This window comes from Cyphomyrmex costatus, unplaced genomic scaffold, assembly GCF_001594065.2.
Source record: "Cyphomyrmex costatus isolate MS0001 unplaced genomic scaffold, Ccosl1.0 scaffold24, whole genome shotgun sequence".
NCBI lineage: Eukaryota > Metazoa > Arthropoda > Insecta > Hymenoptera > Formicidae > Cyphomyrmex > Cyphomyrmex costatus.
Genome location: NW_017276477.1, coordinates 310,674 through 328,289, shown reverse-complemented (window position 1 = coordinate 328,289; position 17,616 = coordinate 310,674). Strand labels below are relative to the sequence as shown.

The 17,616-nt window shown below is 31.9% G+C and overlaps 2 protein-coding genes across 4 annotated transcripts; one reads left to right on the top strand and one right to left on the bottom strand.

The window, feature by feature from the left end:
* Positions 1-387: 387 nt before the first annotated feature.
* On the top strand, positions 388-4,352 carry LOC108774218 (phospholipase A1 member A). Of its 2 annotated transcripts, none has more exons than XM_018540269.1 (7): positions 388-710; positions 2,002-2,113; positions 2,473-2,621; positions 2,952-3,206; positions 3,522-3,713; positions 3,859-4,027; positions 4,194-4,352. In XM_018540269.1, exons 1-7 carry the CDS (start codon positions 650-652, stop codon positions 4,306-4,308), a joined length of 1,053 nt encoding a protein of 350 aa, XP_018395771.1. In that variant the 5' UTR covers positions 388-649; the 3' UTR covers positions 4,309-4,352. The 2 variants fall into 2 exon arrangements, with proteins under 2 accessions (XP_018395771.1, XP_018395772.1); XM_018540270.1 differs by having other exon boundaries at positions 4,160-4,196.
* Positions 4,353-13,302: 8,950 nt separating this feature from the next.
* LOC108774205 (synaptotagmin 1) lies at positions 13,303-16,854 on the bottom strand. Of its 2 annotated transcripts, none has more exons than XM_018540255.1 (9): positions 16,710-16,854; positions 16,392-16,514; positions 15,838-15,983; positions 15,658-15,756; positions 15,350-15,544; positions 14,878-15,054; positions 14,407-14,658; positions 13,780-14,009; positions 13,303-13,371 (listed from the first exon to the last, which is right to left on the bottom strand). In XM_018540255.1, exons 1-8 carry the CDS (start codon positions 16,840-16,842, stop codon positions 13,815-13,817), a joined length of 1,320 nt encoding a protein of 439 aa, XP_018395757.1. In that variant the 5' UTR covers positions 16,843-16,854; the 3' UTR covers positions 13,303-13,371; positions 13,780-13,814. The 2 variants fall into 2 exon arrangements, with proteins under 2 accessions (XP_018395757.1, XP_018395758.1); XM_018540256.1 differs by having other exon boundaries at positions 15,658-15,750.
* Positions 16,855-17,616: the final 762 nt, after the last annotated feature.

The following is a 17,616-nucleotide window of genomic DNA, read 5'->3' as shown; positions in this document are numbered from 1 at the left end:
TAAATAGAAAAATAATAAGTGATTGAGAGAAATATAAAATTCATAAATAAATGAAAAGATCAAGTAGCTCGATGTGAGCACTCACATTGTTACTTTTGAATTTTTATATATTTTGTAAATTATCTATCTTTTTAAAAAGTAATTTTTTCATTTTAAACAAACGTATATAAATAGAAAAATAATAAGTGATTAAGAGAGAAATATAAAATTTATAAATAAATGAAAAGATCAAGTAGCTCGATATGAGCATTGTTACTTTTGAATCGGATAAATGATTTATAATGTTTATATTATATGTGAAAAAGCTTATGTGTAGTAGCTAAAAGCCCACGTGCGCTATCGCAAGCGTACTCCATTGCATGTGTCACATATATCGCGGTGGACGGGCACGGTTATATCCATATCGCACGCGTACGAGAGCACGGAGCGTAGCGGGAGAGGAGGCGACTACACGAAGAAGCGTAAACGGCCGCCTAAAGTACACTCCTCGTGTTACTTTCTAAATTCCCCCTCGCAAACAGTATATATCCCCCGATGACTTTGCGTTTTGCAATCGTACGCACTGCGACGGGAATCGCATCCGAGTGGATTTTTCGCGCGCCGTATAAGCCTGGATGTTATATCACAAACCACGGGATCACCGCGGGAGATGGCGGTCAGTGTCGTGAGATACCTCGCTCTCCTTATGTTCTGCACCCTGCTACAGTACCGTAAGTACTGAGATTCGACATCGACGCGGTTGTCGATTTCTTCCTTCGACTTCTTTGCCTCATAAAAAAAAAAAAAAAAAGCATTCGATTCGGGGCACCACGCGAGTGTGCGCGTTGCCGTTTACCGGCGAGACTGTCATTCGAACTGCAAGGAACGACAGATAAAACATCTTAACGTAACAGTTTCACTCTACCTCTTTTTCCTTGCATATTTCTACAAAATCAGCATACGTGGGTAAGTTAAAAAACAAGCAAAAGCGCTTTTTTAATTTTAGTCGTTGTCTTTTATGTTTTAAATGAAGAATAACATATCTTTCGTTTTTATATATTCGTGTACTGTCAAAAAGAAATTATATTGTGAATAAGAATCTTATTTTTTTTTTGTCGCTCTCTTTTTCATATAAACTTTGCACATTCTCATTTTTTTCTTTTTACTAATTATGTCTTTCATTTATAGACATATTTAAGAGAATTATATAAATTTTATGTTTTTTATTTATACATATTTTTTTATATTATTAATTTAAATTCGTCATTTTTTTTAATAATTCTTAAATTTAAAAGGTATAATATTATCTTGACACACACATACACTTTCTCTCGTAAAAGACATCTTGCTCATGAGATTATAAAGAAATAAAAGTAACATATCGCAGAATTCCGCTTTTATAATCCGACTTTCTTGGAATGAAGCTATAATATCCGTTCACGCGCGGTAATCTTTAGTTTCATTGAACCATTTTACGGATTTATGCACGTTTCCAACGTGGATTAACTTTGCTCTCAATTCAACTTACTTCTCATCTTTTACTAATTTTTAAAACTAGGGAAAGATAACGAGTAAGTGTTGAACTAAGACAAAAGTTGAATAGACTTCTTTGTTGAATTATTTTGCCGTAAAATATTATCGCGTATATCAATTATGCTTTGTTCCGTAATAATTGCATGCGATCCGAAGCGTATAATTTTTATCTGATAAATAATTGTATTGGCGCGCACTGATTCAAGCTGAGAAAAACAAAGGTTGCTAATCAAGGCTTAAGAAAAGCGTGAGTGATGCGTCACCTCCAACATATATTACATTTATAACATCGGCGATAAAACTAACGAGAAGCCGACCTTCACCCAATTTCGTATAACGGTCCGATAACTTGTAACATATATACGAGACATGTAAACCGTTACACGGCTGATCGATTAACTGACAGTTAACGTATAAACGCGATACGCTAGAGTCGTTCGTTCATTCAGAAAGAGTGGAAGTGAAATCAACGAATCGTTATACTTTCAGACTATGCAACGGCTCAAAACAAAACCTTTAGAGATCTCTTTAACAGCACATCCTGCGCCAAGCCGCCTTACACCTGTCCGCATCCGCAGATAGAGTTCTATCTGTACACTAGGTGCGTCTCCTGTCATTTTTTTTTCTAATTTTCATACGTTTAATATTTAATCACAACGTTATTTTAATAGTAATGTTGAATAATTTTGTATTGATTAACGTTTCGTGTCAATCGTTTCATTCAGTCGCTTTCATTTCGACAAGATGGATTGTTAAAAGGAAGTAATCAACATTGCAACTTTCAATTTCAAGATCACGATCATTTTATCTCGTACTGAAAGTGACCTGCTTTCAAGACTTACCTTTCTCTGGCATCTATAGTACCGTCGAATACTCTCACTATATCCTCTATATTGACGTAGCGGACGTGACAAGTGTCGGCGAACAGTCGCTATATCTTCTGTTTATCGTGATTTTCAGAGAAACGCAAAAAGACCCTTCGCTATTAGACATCCGTGATTTTGATTCCCTTTGGAATTCCAAATTCAATAAAACGCACCCAACGAAGATCATCATTCACGGTTTTGGCGGCGGACGAAACTTAGCGCCTAGTACAGATTTACGAGATGGTAAGATTAACAGTCTTCTATCCTTTTAGATCTCAAATTCGTGAGTGCGTATGTATGATAAAAACTTTTATCTGCCAACGATATCAAAAAGATCACTCAATTAAACGTTAAGATTTATTAAAGCGCAAAATTAAAGATTATAGAATTTAATTTTCTCTTCTTACAAATATAAATTATATCAAAATCAAGAGAATAATTAAATCTAAAAATACTAGTTAAGAAAATAGTGTTCGATGGGCTTACGTGGATGAAAAATTAGAAACGTTAAAGAGACCATGCAGAATCAGAGCGAATAAGCCAAAATAGCCATACCACCACGTTCAATTTCAGCGTATTTCGCGCGAGGCGATTATAATATTATAATCGTGGATTACGGTTCGTTGGTACGCGAGCCCTGTCTCTCGCAGATCTCCTGGGGCCCGGATTTCTGCTCTCAGTGCATCGCTCAACTGGTGAAATACTTGAGAGACCATCCACGTGGCACGAGGGTAGAGAACGTACACGTGCTCGGATACAGCGTGGGTGCACATATCGGTGGACTCATCGCAAATTATTTGCCGAATGACAAACTCGGGAGAATTACGGGTAATTGCAGCCGATCGTCGTTTCGCAATTTAATCAGACGTAACAAATCTTTTATTATACATATTACAGTTTATATCAATTTAGTCAACTATTATAATAATTTTTTCCATTACAATTTGTCTAACAAATTTTTCGTCTTATTTCTACATTTTTGAAAGTACAAGTACAAAGAATCAAGATTGACATAATCGGAAAAAAATTCTTTACTAAAAGAATACTTTTATACGATGTGTTATACGTCTCGATGAGGGCTAATAATTCGTATATATAATCGGGACATTGATCGAATAATTGACATTTTTTTCTCTATGCTAGGCCTCGATCCGACGATATTTTTCTACATGAACGGCAACCGGTCGATGGATTTAGACGAAACGGATGCCCATTTTGTAGATGTGATTCATACAGGCGCTGGCATTTTGGGCCAATGGGGGCCCAACGGTCACGCGGATTTCTACGTAAACGGTGGCTCGAGTCAGCCCGGATGCGCCACTTCTTCTATACTCCGTGAGTATCTGACGAGTGAAAATTAACAGTGGAGACAAAATGCAATGTTGCAAGAAAATTGCAGTTAAAGATACCGGTGATTTCAATTCAGTCTTAGAGGATTTTTTTCTTCTGTGTGATGGCAAACTGAAAATTTCCTTCGCAGAAACGCTCTCGTGCGATCATACAAAAGTGACGCCGTATTACATAGAATCGATCACGACGAAAAAGGGATTTTGGGCGGCTCCTTGCGCAAATCTGTTCTCATACCTAATCGGATGGTGCAATCCCAAGAAAGACGAATACATCCTGATGGGAGAAGATTCGCCTCATACGTAAATAAATTCTATTTCAATTAGAGATCCCGCCGCGAAATTTTGCATAACGCGCTGCACGCATGTTTGATGAATCGAAATTCAATTTAAAAGATAAGCACGCGTTTAAAATGTCATAACATTTACCAACAGTTGAAGGCAATATTAATGTGCTATAAATTAACAGAGCACGCGGCATCTTTTATCTGTCAACAAACGCACACAAACCGTACGCCCGAGGACTGCCCGTAAAAAGCCAGCGTCGGACAAGTCGGAAGCAATCGTCCTCCCGCCAGTATTAAGTCTATTGAAACAACTGATCAACATAATTATAGAATAACGCGTGTATATGAATCAAATAGTTTAAACTACATATTGTATTATTATTATTATTATTATTATCATCGCTAAAAGACTTTTGTTTTTATATCGTTACCGTTTACGACTTTGTACATTTTATCGTTAGCTCTCGTCCATTTTCTTATTCTTCCGCTTCTTTTGCGATAAAACGTTTCGTTAGGTTGCATGACAATTTTATTATAAAGAATAGAAGTTATATCCCCTGTATCGTTGACTGACATTTGATCAACGATAGATTAACTGATGTATAGTTAAAGTTTCTTTTCATTCCCGCTCTTACCGTAAGTTTTATACGTATTATCTGCAGTTTAAAACCGAAACGAAATGTCGATTTACTCATCTTATCTTTTTAATCGATTCATATTCTCGATCATACACTAATTTAATTCAATTTGTGTTAATAAAGTAGCGTATAAAACGAGGTTGAGTTGCATAAATAAGATATGCAAATCTTTTGCGCAGTAAATGTGTTTTGAAAGAGGTACGAATTTTTCGAGTCTAGCTCATTAAAATTTATAGTGTTATTATATAACGTATTATTTCGAAGTATTATACGTCGCAAAATACATGATTAATTTATATACTTGATGTCCTAATTTATATACTTGAGTACCAAAATTGTTTTTCATTCCTTCGGTGTAAAGTTACTTCGTGTGTTAGAGCAATTATAATTGAATCGTTTTATGATTGTTGTGTGTATAATAAGGTATTGTATTATTATTAATACGTATTAATTAATTCCTTTAATCTACAATGTAATCAATTTGAATCTGTTGTTCAAAAGCAAAACTTGATTTTTATCTTGTAAAGATGAGAGATCTTTACAATACAAACATCGCTATAATCATGGTTGTGTTTTATTTAATCGACGACCTTTATTCGCCGCCCTCTTACAATAAATTTTCCCATGAAGGAGCATTTGCAATAACATTAAGGTCATTTATGTTAACAACAATATTTATTACATAATAATTATTACGGTATAGTAATAACTTCTATGGATTTACAATATACTGCCGCACTAAACCTTAATAGTATATATAATAATATATATGCAATGGAATGATTACAAGTTGATACATTTTTTGTTACAAGTCAAAGACTTCTTCGCCTTAATTTTTCTTTTCTTTTTTTTTCCTGAAGGTGGAACCTTCGTGAGTTATTATATGCATATATTCTCTAAAGATATGATCTCTCCACGATCACGATGCTCGCGACGTCGATCTTTACGCGTAAGTACACGCAGATATAAAGATGCGCATCCAGATTTTTTGTATATCATTGACCTCAATCGCGATATTCGATGAATGACGTCCGTCGAGCATCGCCTCGAAGATTTCACGTTCAGTGATTTCGCATGAGTTACAAACAAAGTACATATGTATGGTGAAAAACGCGATAATATAAATTGTAAAAGTGGACAGTATTAATCTCTCTCGAAATCTCCATGCAATCATTTTTCACAGATGACGACTATAATCAATTACAGTGTAATAAATAATGCAATGTCAAAATTACTCGACAATAATTTTAAAAGAAAATAATCGACCATATCCGATGTGTTGAAAAGTAATCGATAAATTTTTATAAGAAAAGGACTCTATGAAAAAAAGTCAAAACATTATAATCTTAATAATAAATCAGGATTTCTCAGACGCATCCAATTAGTCACTTTCTTAAAAATTTTGTTGCTCATTCAACTGACATTTTGGTTTAATGCGATTAAATTATGCTGTATCGTCCTCGACATTTTTTTTTAGCGAACAGCAAGAGAAAGTAGTTTTTATTGGTATAACTCGTGTGATTATGTCACAAGACATACCGGATCACCATCGAATATCATCGTTTAACTATTTTTCACGTGTCGAATGAAATTTATAGAGGTAAAAAGACACATTATTTTCGATTAAACTCGCCAATTGCATCTCGTTGGATATATAAATCAGACTAACGACTATACAGTTTTACAAATATTCTTCTTGCATCGTGTGTGTTCCGCTTTTATTTACATCCTTTGGTTTTCGTGCGTGCTACGTGCTGTTGCCCGATAATCGGCATATATGTGCATCAACGAATTTAACGCTAATATATTGATTATTTAAACGGAGATCAGTTTTTCTCTGTTTTTCATTTCACTTTGTAATACATTCGAAGCATTTGCAGGATCGCAGTTATTTTCGCAAAATGGATATCACTCTTATATATATATTTTGTGACAATCTTCCCATTGAAATCAGCTCGACAAGCGATTCTTTTGCCAATATCGATATCTTTAAATTTGCACAGAGAGCCCCAATGATCGATTATATATAATTTTCTTTTTCTCGGGAGTGTTTATGTGACTTTTCTCGATTATACTTATATTAGTTCCAATACATTTCTTCTGTTCCTTTCCTTCTACGAGCCTGCTGAAATGGATCGATTGTGATTATCCTGATAAATCGCGTGTTTCGCCCAATGTGATCCTGAAAATCAGCACGTATGATCTATTAACTATTACGCTACACAGTGCATGTTGTTTACCTCGTATTACTTCATTACGTTTATACTTTTAACCGCCTCTAGTTAAATAAGTTACTCGTAAATGGTAATAATCGATATCAATGACGATGTCAGTACAATGAGTGACATATAGGACGTATGTTCTCCTTATATCAAATCCATTTCGTTCGACTGCACCTTTCATTGCCTCACTCTTTCTCTTTTTTTACCTTTCTCTTAACGACATATCTACTTATGTCTTTAAATATAAAAAAAAGTGCAGTCGAAGATAAACTAGATCTATCTCTAGCTAAATTTTTAACTCGCGAGCAATGGCGTCGACTGGGGTCGCTGTTCCGTTGCGTTGGCGCCGTCAATGACGGAAATCGTTTCGTAAGCGACGCAATTACTTCGAAAGTGACGGAAGGGCATTAAACTGTTACATACTTGCCTAATAATAATAATAATAATAATAAACGCTCGATGCTTCCAATACACGTGAAATTGCAACGAACTAATGTTACACCGCGCTACGAAAGTTTCGATACAATAAAAAGCGCACAGCTACAACTTATGGAAACAAATAAGCACGGCTTTTTCTTAAAAAAATATAAATTAAAACAAGATAGATAAAACGCTTAATTTGAAAAAAAATTAAACAAAATTCAATACATTTAATTTGTAATTTAGAGATGATTGAAATAATGCTTTTGATATTTTTATCACACATCTCTATCTTAATAGCTACTATTTTATAATCGCAAATCATTTTACAATGAATCAGATAAATCGTAATCATTGATCGACGTCATTCTCACGTAGCTTTTCAACGATATATATAATCCATGAATTCTCGTTAAAGTGTTCTAAGTACATAATGCTGCTGTGTAATAACGTGCCTTTCATACATGCTACACGATTATCGTTTACAATAATTGGTCCTGAATAAACGATAGAACCAAATCCGGTAAATATACATACGATATCGGTGTACTTGAATTCGTACGAATGAGGGAATTACGATCGCACGGATCGCGACTTTTGTGGGAGTCTCGTATACGAAAGTCTGCAACGCGTCACGATTTGCGATCGTAAGATGAGAACTCCGAGGATTGAAAATTTCTTCTAAGGTCTTGCGACACGTTAGAAGAGAATAAAAGATGCTTTTACATACCATTATTACAATATAACGCTCTAATTGCTTGATGATATAGGATTTACGGTTTTCTAAATTTGCGCGCGTGATAAATGCTATGCGTTGTCGTTTCTGATGATTCCCAATGAGAAATGGTTCATCGAATCGATGTCGAATTGACTCTCCGATACGATAATTCCAAATTCAATTTGACATCGATTCAACGTCATCTAAATGACACTCATTTCTCGCTGGATTGGCCTGATCCGGAAAAGATTTCTGATCGGCGATTATCTTCCATTTCACGATTTACAATGAAATTTTATTTGTTCGAGCGATATCAGCGAGTGTTTCTCATTTCGTACGTGAAATTTCAATTCTTTTTTTCGATCCTCTACTCCGAACTGACATCAGCCTAATAAAAACAAAACGTACATGGATTGTATAACTGTCATGAAAATATGCAATGAATCACAAAATACGTATGTACCGAGATATATACAATCTGTATTCGTTAAATTAATTAAATTTTTACCATTAAAAATTAAAAACGTAAAAAAGTTTTCAAAATAATTTGTCAAAGTTGAAAATGTATGCATTTAAAAATTTCACACTGATTGTATATATAAATAGAAAAAAATTATCTTAAAATATCCTCGATACCTTCAAATCTCATGTTATACTTATCATTTTTTTTGGAAATAGATAACGATGTTGGCATGCTCGAATTTACCTAACACAGTTCCTATTAAAGTAGGAATAGATATATAGGTTCAAACATCAACAAATTATGCTTCAGAATATCGGGAGACGTAAGAAAAAGACCGAGAATTTCTTCAGCAGCGTATTCCTCCATTCATTTTCTCCGTAAAAGAGAATTTTATTTTATTATAAATTACTTTAATCTTTATGTTGTAACGATAATAGATGTATAACGCATAATTATAATCTTATATACACTGAGTAAACGCTACGATACAAAGCTAAAATCAATAAACATTCGCCAAATAGTTCCACTCTCGCTGTCCTCGGTTATCATTAATATTATTGTGATTATTATTTATCGTTAATTATTATTATTTATATATTATTAAGAGCCACGATGTGTGTGTGTGTGTGTGTGTGTTTGTATGTGTGTGTGTGTGTGTGTGTGTGTGCGCTGTGTGTGTGTTGTAAAGAGCGTCCATAGCCTTATACCTAGAATGAGCACATCCTCTTACACGATGGCATATATACATATATATATATATATATATATATGTGTGTGTGTATATATATTTATATATGTATATATATGTGGGTATATATATATATATTTCAATGAAATTAATATTTCTTTTCAATAATGTTATCTTTTTTAATCAATAATTTATAGTAAAATTTATATATTTGTAAATATACTTTTTAGGAAATTAGCACAATATATACTACTGAAAATGGAAAAAAAATATAAAAGTTTCATACAGATATTAAAAAAAAATATTCTTAATGTCTATAGGATTTCTGATCATCCCAAGTATGTTATGAAATGGACGCTACTAGATGCTTTTATTATTATTATTACTAAAACTCGATAACGCATATATATAACTTCTCTCTTAGTTTATTAAAGCTAAAATTGTACCAGCAACTTATAATTAAAAGAAGCGATGATCAACCAATGAACTCACAATTAATGAAAAGATTTACGATTAACATATTTTATAATATATTACAAAGGCATACACGTGTACGTGTAGCTTGAATAAAAAAAATGTTTGATCGTGTATAGCTTCCCATTCTCAAAATCAATTATTTTGACTAATCATAAAAATTTGCACACGATTTTAAAATTTATTTTGAAATTAAACAGCTTTCGTCATGCAACAAAGGATTGCATGTAAAAAAATAAAACATAAAGAATTAATATTTTCTTCTATACTATATCAAACGCATTACTTGCTACTTGTATATCTCTTTCTCATTCTCTCCGTTTCTGTATTTCATATCAATCGCGTCTCTCCACATAGATATCTTCTTGGAAGCATCCAATGATATATATCGGCATAAATTTTGTTCGCTACTTTAATTCGGCGATACATTTAACTAACGGATCATTTAATGCAAGTCAGAATAAATAGGCCTGTTTTGCGATTTACGACTAGAAGCGGTATAATTCACGATAAATATAATTCACGATACCATGTATATTAAGTATATGTGTGTATGCGTATAATGGGTGACACACTGAGTAGAAAATTGCATATAGTTACACGTAAAAAGCTAACGCGATTGCATATTGCACGATATGCAATTTCTTCTTTGAAAATCGGATTGCATGGTTTCAAGTTTATGTATATACCATATGGCTCATTGATCAAAGCGTATTGTTTGTCTACATAAGTCGACTAGTAAAATATTACAATCAATATATCTGCGATAAAAACTTTCCCAACAAATTATCTTATATCTGCATTCAACGTCTATATCCATCAAAGTAACACGTATATTTTTAAAAATATTTTAACAGCGAATCATAACAGACTCAAAACAAAATAACAGATAGTACAACTGTTTTTATGTGACGCAATTTAATATAATAATGTGGTATTAAAGAGATTATAATAATGGAATATAAAATATATATATATATATATATATCAGGGTTAGATAAGTTAATATTTTTTTTAAACTAAATTAAATTAAAGTTAATGACTTATAAAATTAATAAAATTAAGTCAAAAGTTGAATGAATAAAAAATTAACTTAACTAAAGTTAAAGACTGAATTTTTTTTAACTTTAGTAAAAAAAAAGTTAATTTTACAAAAAAATTATTTTTGAGATGAGAATATAACTTTTCTTAAAATGAAATTACATTAAATAACAATTACAATATATAGATTATTAGGTTTAATTAAATTAAATTTTTTTATTTACATATAAGTTATATGATATAATTATCATAAAATACAAAATATACTGATACTGCAGATAATATTATACATGTAAAAATTAATAATAAATTATTAATTATTATTAAATTAAAAATAATTATTAAATTTCATTACTTAATTTTTCGATTAAAAATTAAGCGTATGTCACAAAAATCAAATATATTTAATAAATAATTTCAAACAACGTTAAGAAAAGAATTCTTATTTAAAATACTTTAAAAAGAAAATCATATAAGAAATCATAAGAGATAAAAAGTTTCAATTTAAAAAAAGTTAATAAATTAAAGTTTAAAAGTAACTAAATTAAATTAAAGATTAATGCATTTAAAATTAACTAAGTTAAATTAAGAGTTACTAATTTTTTAACTTTTCTTTAACTTTTAACGTTTTAACTATAGTTATTACCCAACCCTCTGATATACACAGGGCGAGACAATAACTTTGTCTACCTTAAATATCTCCGTCATTTTTATATATAAAAATATTGTAATTACACAAAAATTGTACGATATCAAGAGGATTATAATACATGCTAGTTATAATTTTTTTAAATGGAAGCGCTTCGGAGATTTCAAGGTCATCTCCTTTTTTTTTTAATGATATGCTATACTTTTTTAACCTTGGTATAATAGTGGGTGCTTAGACGATTTCAACGACCTATAATAAAGATCATTCGTTATTAAATAAAAAAGTAAATACTTCTTTATTTACCTGCTGATCTTTTATTATAGGTCGTTGAAATCATCTAAACACCCGCTATTACACTAAGATTAAAAAAGTACAGCATACACCATTTAACAAAATGGAGGTAACCTTAAAATCTCCGAAGCGACTTCGCTTAAAAAAATTATAACTATTATGGTTCTTTTGATACTGTATAACTTTTATAATTACAATATCTTTATATCTCTAAAAATAGCGGAGATATTCAAGGTGGATAAAGTTATTGCCTCACCTTGTATATATACATTTATATATTATATATATATATATGTATATATAACTTTATCAAATAAATTCATAAACTCTTTGGTGGTGTATGTATCATTGTACGTTATACTACGTGCAAAATATCGCCAAATTACAAATTCGTGTCATTTTATTTAATAATAGAAAGTCATTTATGCGAGTATATATATGTATATATATATATATAATTGAATCTAAATGCTCCGAATCAGTGTCTGATATACTTAATTCTCCTCGCGTGGATATTATTTATTTCACTTTAACGCATCAAGAGATTTCCGTACGAATGGTGCATAATCCGAATGTCTAACATGAAGGTACATCGCAGATTCAAGCATTACTTCGCGCGTTGCACGAAAATATATCGTACACCGTTACACTCGGAAATCAATACGGAAACCGTTCACCGTCGCTAAAAGTAACGTTTATGCACGTTCACCAAGCTACGGCTTCAATCTTTCGAGTGCACGGAGGAGTTCAGTGCAACCTGCAATCTCGATTCTTTTCGAAGCAATTTAAAGTAAAACGCTGAATCGCGAGAATAAGTAATAAAACGACGTTGTACGTTAACATTACATTAAAAGTCTCAGCAAAAGGAAAAATAGCGCAAAGAGCAAAAGTTTAAGACAATAGTACGTAAATTAAATATACCGAGCACATATATAATTATTTTTCTACAAGAGATGCCTCTTTCAAAATGACAGGACGCGGAAGAAACTATTTTATTATATAATTAATTTAATTTCAGCTTATTTCGAATTATAATTATGCATTTATGTTATGAATAGCATTTGCTATTTTCTAACTTTGTGCAGCTTTGTCTCTGTTTCCTTTTTACCGAGTCTCTTAATTTGTACAATTCGTATTTCGGAATCTTTTGTAAATCCAAATAATATGTTATTATCCATTATTAATCGTTTCGCATATAGACACAATTGTGAGCATTCGCACCATCATCATTATATATGTATATTCTTCCCTCGGAAGAAGATTATGCCGCTATTTTTACGGACAATACAATTGTTTTATACTTCATAACACGAACGATATATTTAGAAAGTATATTACGAAAACTTGTGATCAAACGAATGTGAATCAAGATGGAAGCCTATCTAAGAAATAATGCTGTAGATATTTCCTTGAAGCAATGATATTTTTTGCAAATCTTCAACATTTTCTTCACTTAATCAATATCTCAAAAAAGACGCGTTACTTAAAATCATTCAACGTTACATCTACAGAGAGAGAAGTATATTAAATATACGTATATATACAAGACACTACATTCTTCATGTGGGAACATATTTTAATGTTAAATCCTTCATGATTGGTATTTTTATCGTTTATCATAAATTATTAATATCTATTAAATATGGATTTGTTTTATCTTTCCCTATAGATTTTTTTTTCTTTTTTTCTCTCGTTTTTTATACCTCTTTCTATTTCTTTTATTCTTCTTTGTTGCCTTTTCTCTCGATCAATTATCCTGTAAAGAGAGGACGCTTTAAAATATTCTTTATCGTAGAACTTTATAAAGTGAAATAGGCAAGACAAAACAAGAAGGAAACCGCTCGGGTTCACTTGACAAGTTATCTCACAACGAAAAGAACCCAACTATCCAGAAACATAGTTCTTTTTTTCTTTTACATGCCGTTTATTTTTGTCTGGAGAACAATATACTAAAAGTTCATTAAAATCAAAGAGGGACAGTTTGGTCCCTTTCTTTGTCAGTAATTTTAATGAATTTAATATCTAAATTAGTATTCAAATTATAATTTCGAGATTCATAAAATCCTTAAAAAGAAGTTGCCTTTTTAATTATTCAAAACACTTGTTAAAAATAAAATTATTCTAAAAGTTCTTTATATATAATAAGCTCTATTAAAACACTGACCGTATATATGTGTTTTAATTGGAAAATCAACATTTTTAATCCTTCTTATCTCCATCTTCAGGATCTTTCAGCGTGTGCCACTGAGCGATCGGGCGCCTGGGAGACGCTAGCATATCAGACCAGTGTCTCAATTCCGTTCCACTCGCATTGTATCCCAATACTACCTTTCCAATCGGTTCTGATGTGCCAATGCGATCATAATCTACTACAGTCACGACAAGTTGTACTTTCTGAAAGATCACATAAAATATTACAGTAATTGAATTTTTACATATTATTGTTCGAATACATTAAAGTCAGGATACAATATTACGTATCGATGTAAATATAAGAGGGAATAATTTATAGCATATAATAATAAAAATAATGATTACTGTTACTATACACCTGAATTTTTTATCAACTAATTATAAAAGTAAAATATTCTTAAAGCAATTTTCTTATTATAAGAACTATATAAGTAAATAAAACTGTCCATATCAATTGTTAAATTGTGCTTTATAATTCTTGTAAGTGGTTTTTCCTTAATTATTAACTTTAAATCGTGATGCTCAATTTTCACAATTTTTTCACAATTATTACTTAATGATTAAAAATGTTTATAATAAAGTGTATTTTCTTGCGTACCTGTATCTGCTCGAAAGGTACCTCGAAAGTGAATGATTCGTTGTAATACGGATTAAGAGTGCATTTCTTGATCGACGTTTTCTTCTTCTTCAATCTCTTTCCATTTTGCATCAACGCGATCTTAACGTAAGGATCTGAGAGACCACCGACATCCATCTTCTTCAGATTCTTAGCTTCCAAAATAACTACCGTAAGCTTGCCAGCTGTTGGTACATATCTCAACGAGAAACATATGTCACCCAGTTTATTATCCTGCAAGTAAAGGCAATTTCTGTTTAATGTATTATATATACTTTAACGTGCAATATACGAAATTTGAATTGTTAATTTTTAAATTATTGTTATACTTAGACATTTCTTTCATTTCAGCAAAGAAAAATATAAATTCTTCAATTTAAACAATGTAAGTATATCTTATTTTTGTATGTATTGCATTATACGTATATTGTTTTATTTCTTCGATTAACTTACTTGTCCACCTTCGCCTTCAACACTTTGTAATTCCCTCCATTCTTCAATCGTTTGCGCTAGATCTATTTGACAGAGCGGCACCTTTACTTCGCCGATCTGATCGTGTTTCGAAAATCTATCAAAGTCGAAGATGGCAAAGACCAGAGTTTTATTCATAGCATCGGCATAAGGAACACCCTAAACAGAAAATTATTTATTAACACAAATATTAAACAGATTATTATAACAATTTTCACACTTTAATTAGTGACATAAACAAATAAAAAAAATGTTTAACGCTTTTTAAGGATTATCCTCGCACATTATATTGAAGTTGTACATAACATAAATATATGTAAAATTATCTATAATGTGTAAAAAATTATAGCTTCTTTTAATAAGTTCCCAAGTAACACTTATTGGTTCATATACGTTTTATATTCTATTTCCTTTTTTTTTTTATATATTAGAGACATTATAATTCTTAACTAACCTTAAACGTAAAAGTTTCATTGAAGATTGGATTTAACGTCTTTCTATGAACTTTTGTCTCGAATTTCTTCTTCTTATCCGGTAATAAATACACTTTTACGTATGGATCTGACGTACCACCCATATCCAATGCTGGCAGTTCTTCCGCTTGTATTACTGTCACGGCAAGACTGTTCGAATTAAAATCATATTCGAGCTGAAATTAAGTATCAATTTATTTTAGTGAATTCAAATCTTAGATAATCTATTTATTTTTAATTTTCTAGCAATTAGCATTGAAAGAAAACGAAAAGATGGAACAATTTGTACCTTATACTGTAGTTTTCCAAGCTTAACTTCACTCTGCTTACTCTCAGCTTCGTCGGGTTCTTCAGCATTGTCCGTCAATTCTTCCATATCCGGCTGAACCTTCGCATATCGAAGTGGATTCCACGAGTGTAGAGTGTGTTTCTAATGTCTACATTAAGTCACGGCATACTGAATACATACCTTGTCCTTGTACGTACTCCCCAAAAGCTGCACAGACTTCAAGTCCACAGCTCCCTTCAATCCCTTCTTGCCATCTTTGGAGCGTCGTTTGCGACAACATCTTCGTATACAGCAAAAGCAGATTCCAAGAACAATTACGCCTACGACTGTATAGAAGAGAAATACATAAATACATTATAATCAAATTTCAATATAAATTTGGTATGTATAATTGTGTATTATACAAATTTATTTGGAACAAGTACATTCTATGCACATTCGAGCAGAAAAAAATATGTATGTACAGCACATACTTATACGTAAATGTAAATAACACACACACAATAAATATATAAAAAAATATTTTAAATAAGCGTTTACAAAATAAAGTAATCTCGTTTTTATCTATTTCTTCTTTACAATACTTGAAATTCTTTATAATACTTGAAATTAGAAATAAATTATTTTAGTTACTGTTTGATACTAGATATACATATACTTCAAATAAAATAAGTTTTCTCAAATTAATTGATTGCGATTATAAATCGCCTTCCTGAAAGTTGCATCTCTATTACCTATTAAAATAGCAACAAGACCCCATGGTGGTATTCCTGTTTCTTCTACGAGACTGTTCTTCAATTTCTGAATTTCTTTTTCGATAGTCTTTTCTGCGCTTTTGGTTACAATCTCTTCCGTTGCTGGAAACAACAAGTTTTAAACTAACACTTGGCAAGAAGAATTGTAGATTACATGTATCTGCATTCAAAATCCAGCACCAATATAGTACATATTAACGATTAAAATTTAATATTTTGCGACGTGATAAAAATGTAAGCTAAAATTTATTGGTTATTGTTTTTGAAAAGAGAGAACAGAATCACGATAATACTTACTGACACTCTTTTCATAACCATCTGTACCAAAGAGAGATACGTCCGCCTCAGTTGCGTCAATGCTCGATTGTGTTTCTTCGTTACGCGGTTTAGAAGCGTTTGCGTCTTTTGTGAACGGTGGCATTTTCTGCATTAAAATAATATTATTGTAAATACACCATATTCGGCAAGGTAGTGCATCCCACTACGACATTTTACACGACTAAACATAATAATTCTTCTAATAATAACAATTCTTATCTCTCAATTATAGTTTACTAATAATGAAGCAATCGAAGGCAACTTGATCTTATTTTCCCGGGACGGATTAAATCAATTTGTTTAATCAGCAAAATATGAAGATTTAACGTAGCACAGCAAATACATGACGCGCACAACCAACAACGGACGCTGCTTGAGATTTCGTAATCTATGAGAGCGCGTTTCCGCGCACAGCAGTTTCAAGCCGCATGCGTATCTAAAAAGGCTTTTTTTAGTTAAGCACGACGAACGTATTATTAAGGAAAGCACGTAATAGTAATACATATACGATATTTGTATACGCGTCGTATTGTATTTCTCGTGTGCAGGACGTGTCGTGTGCAAAGTAAAAAATAGCACCGCGATGTAAACAATAGATAGCCATTCATAAAGGATAATCGCAGCCCTTTATAATTGCATCTTGACACGGAGTCTTCAAAGGGAAAGCTATTTCAAGAAATTTCTTCCTCGGGATTCTTTTCTATTCGAGAGAATCTTCAAACTGATTTTCATTATCGGAGTTTTCTTTCGAATTATCATTATTAGGGTAAATTCTGCGACAAATCCATAATAACGACCGGATAGATCTGTTGCCCGAGCTAGCATTTCGACTTTCGCCGACATGTATCGACAGAAAGCAGTGTCTTTGCAAAAAAAAAAAAAAAAG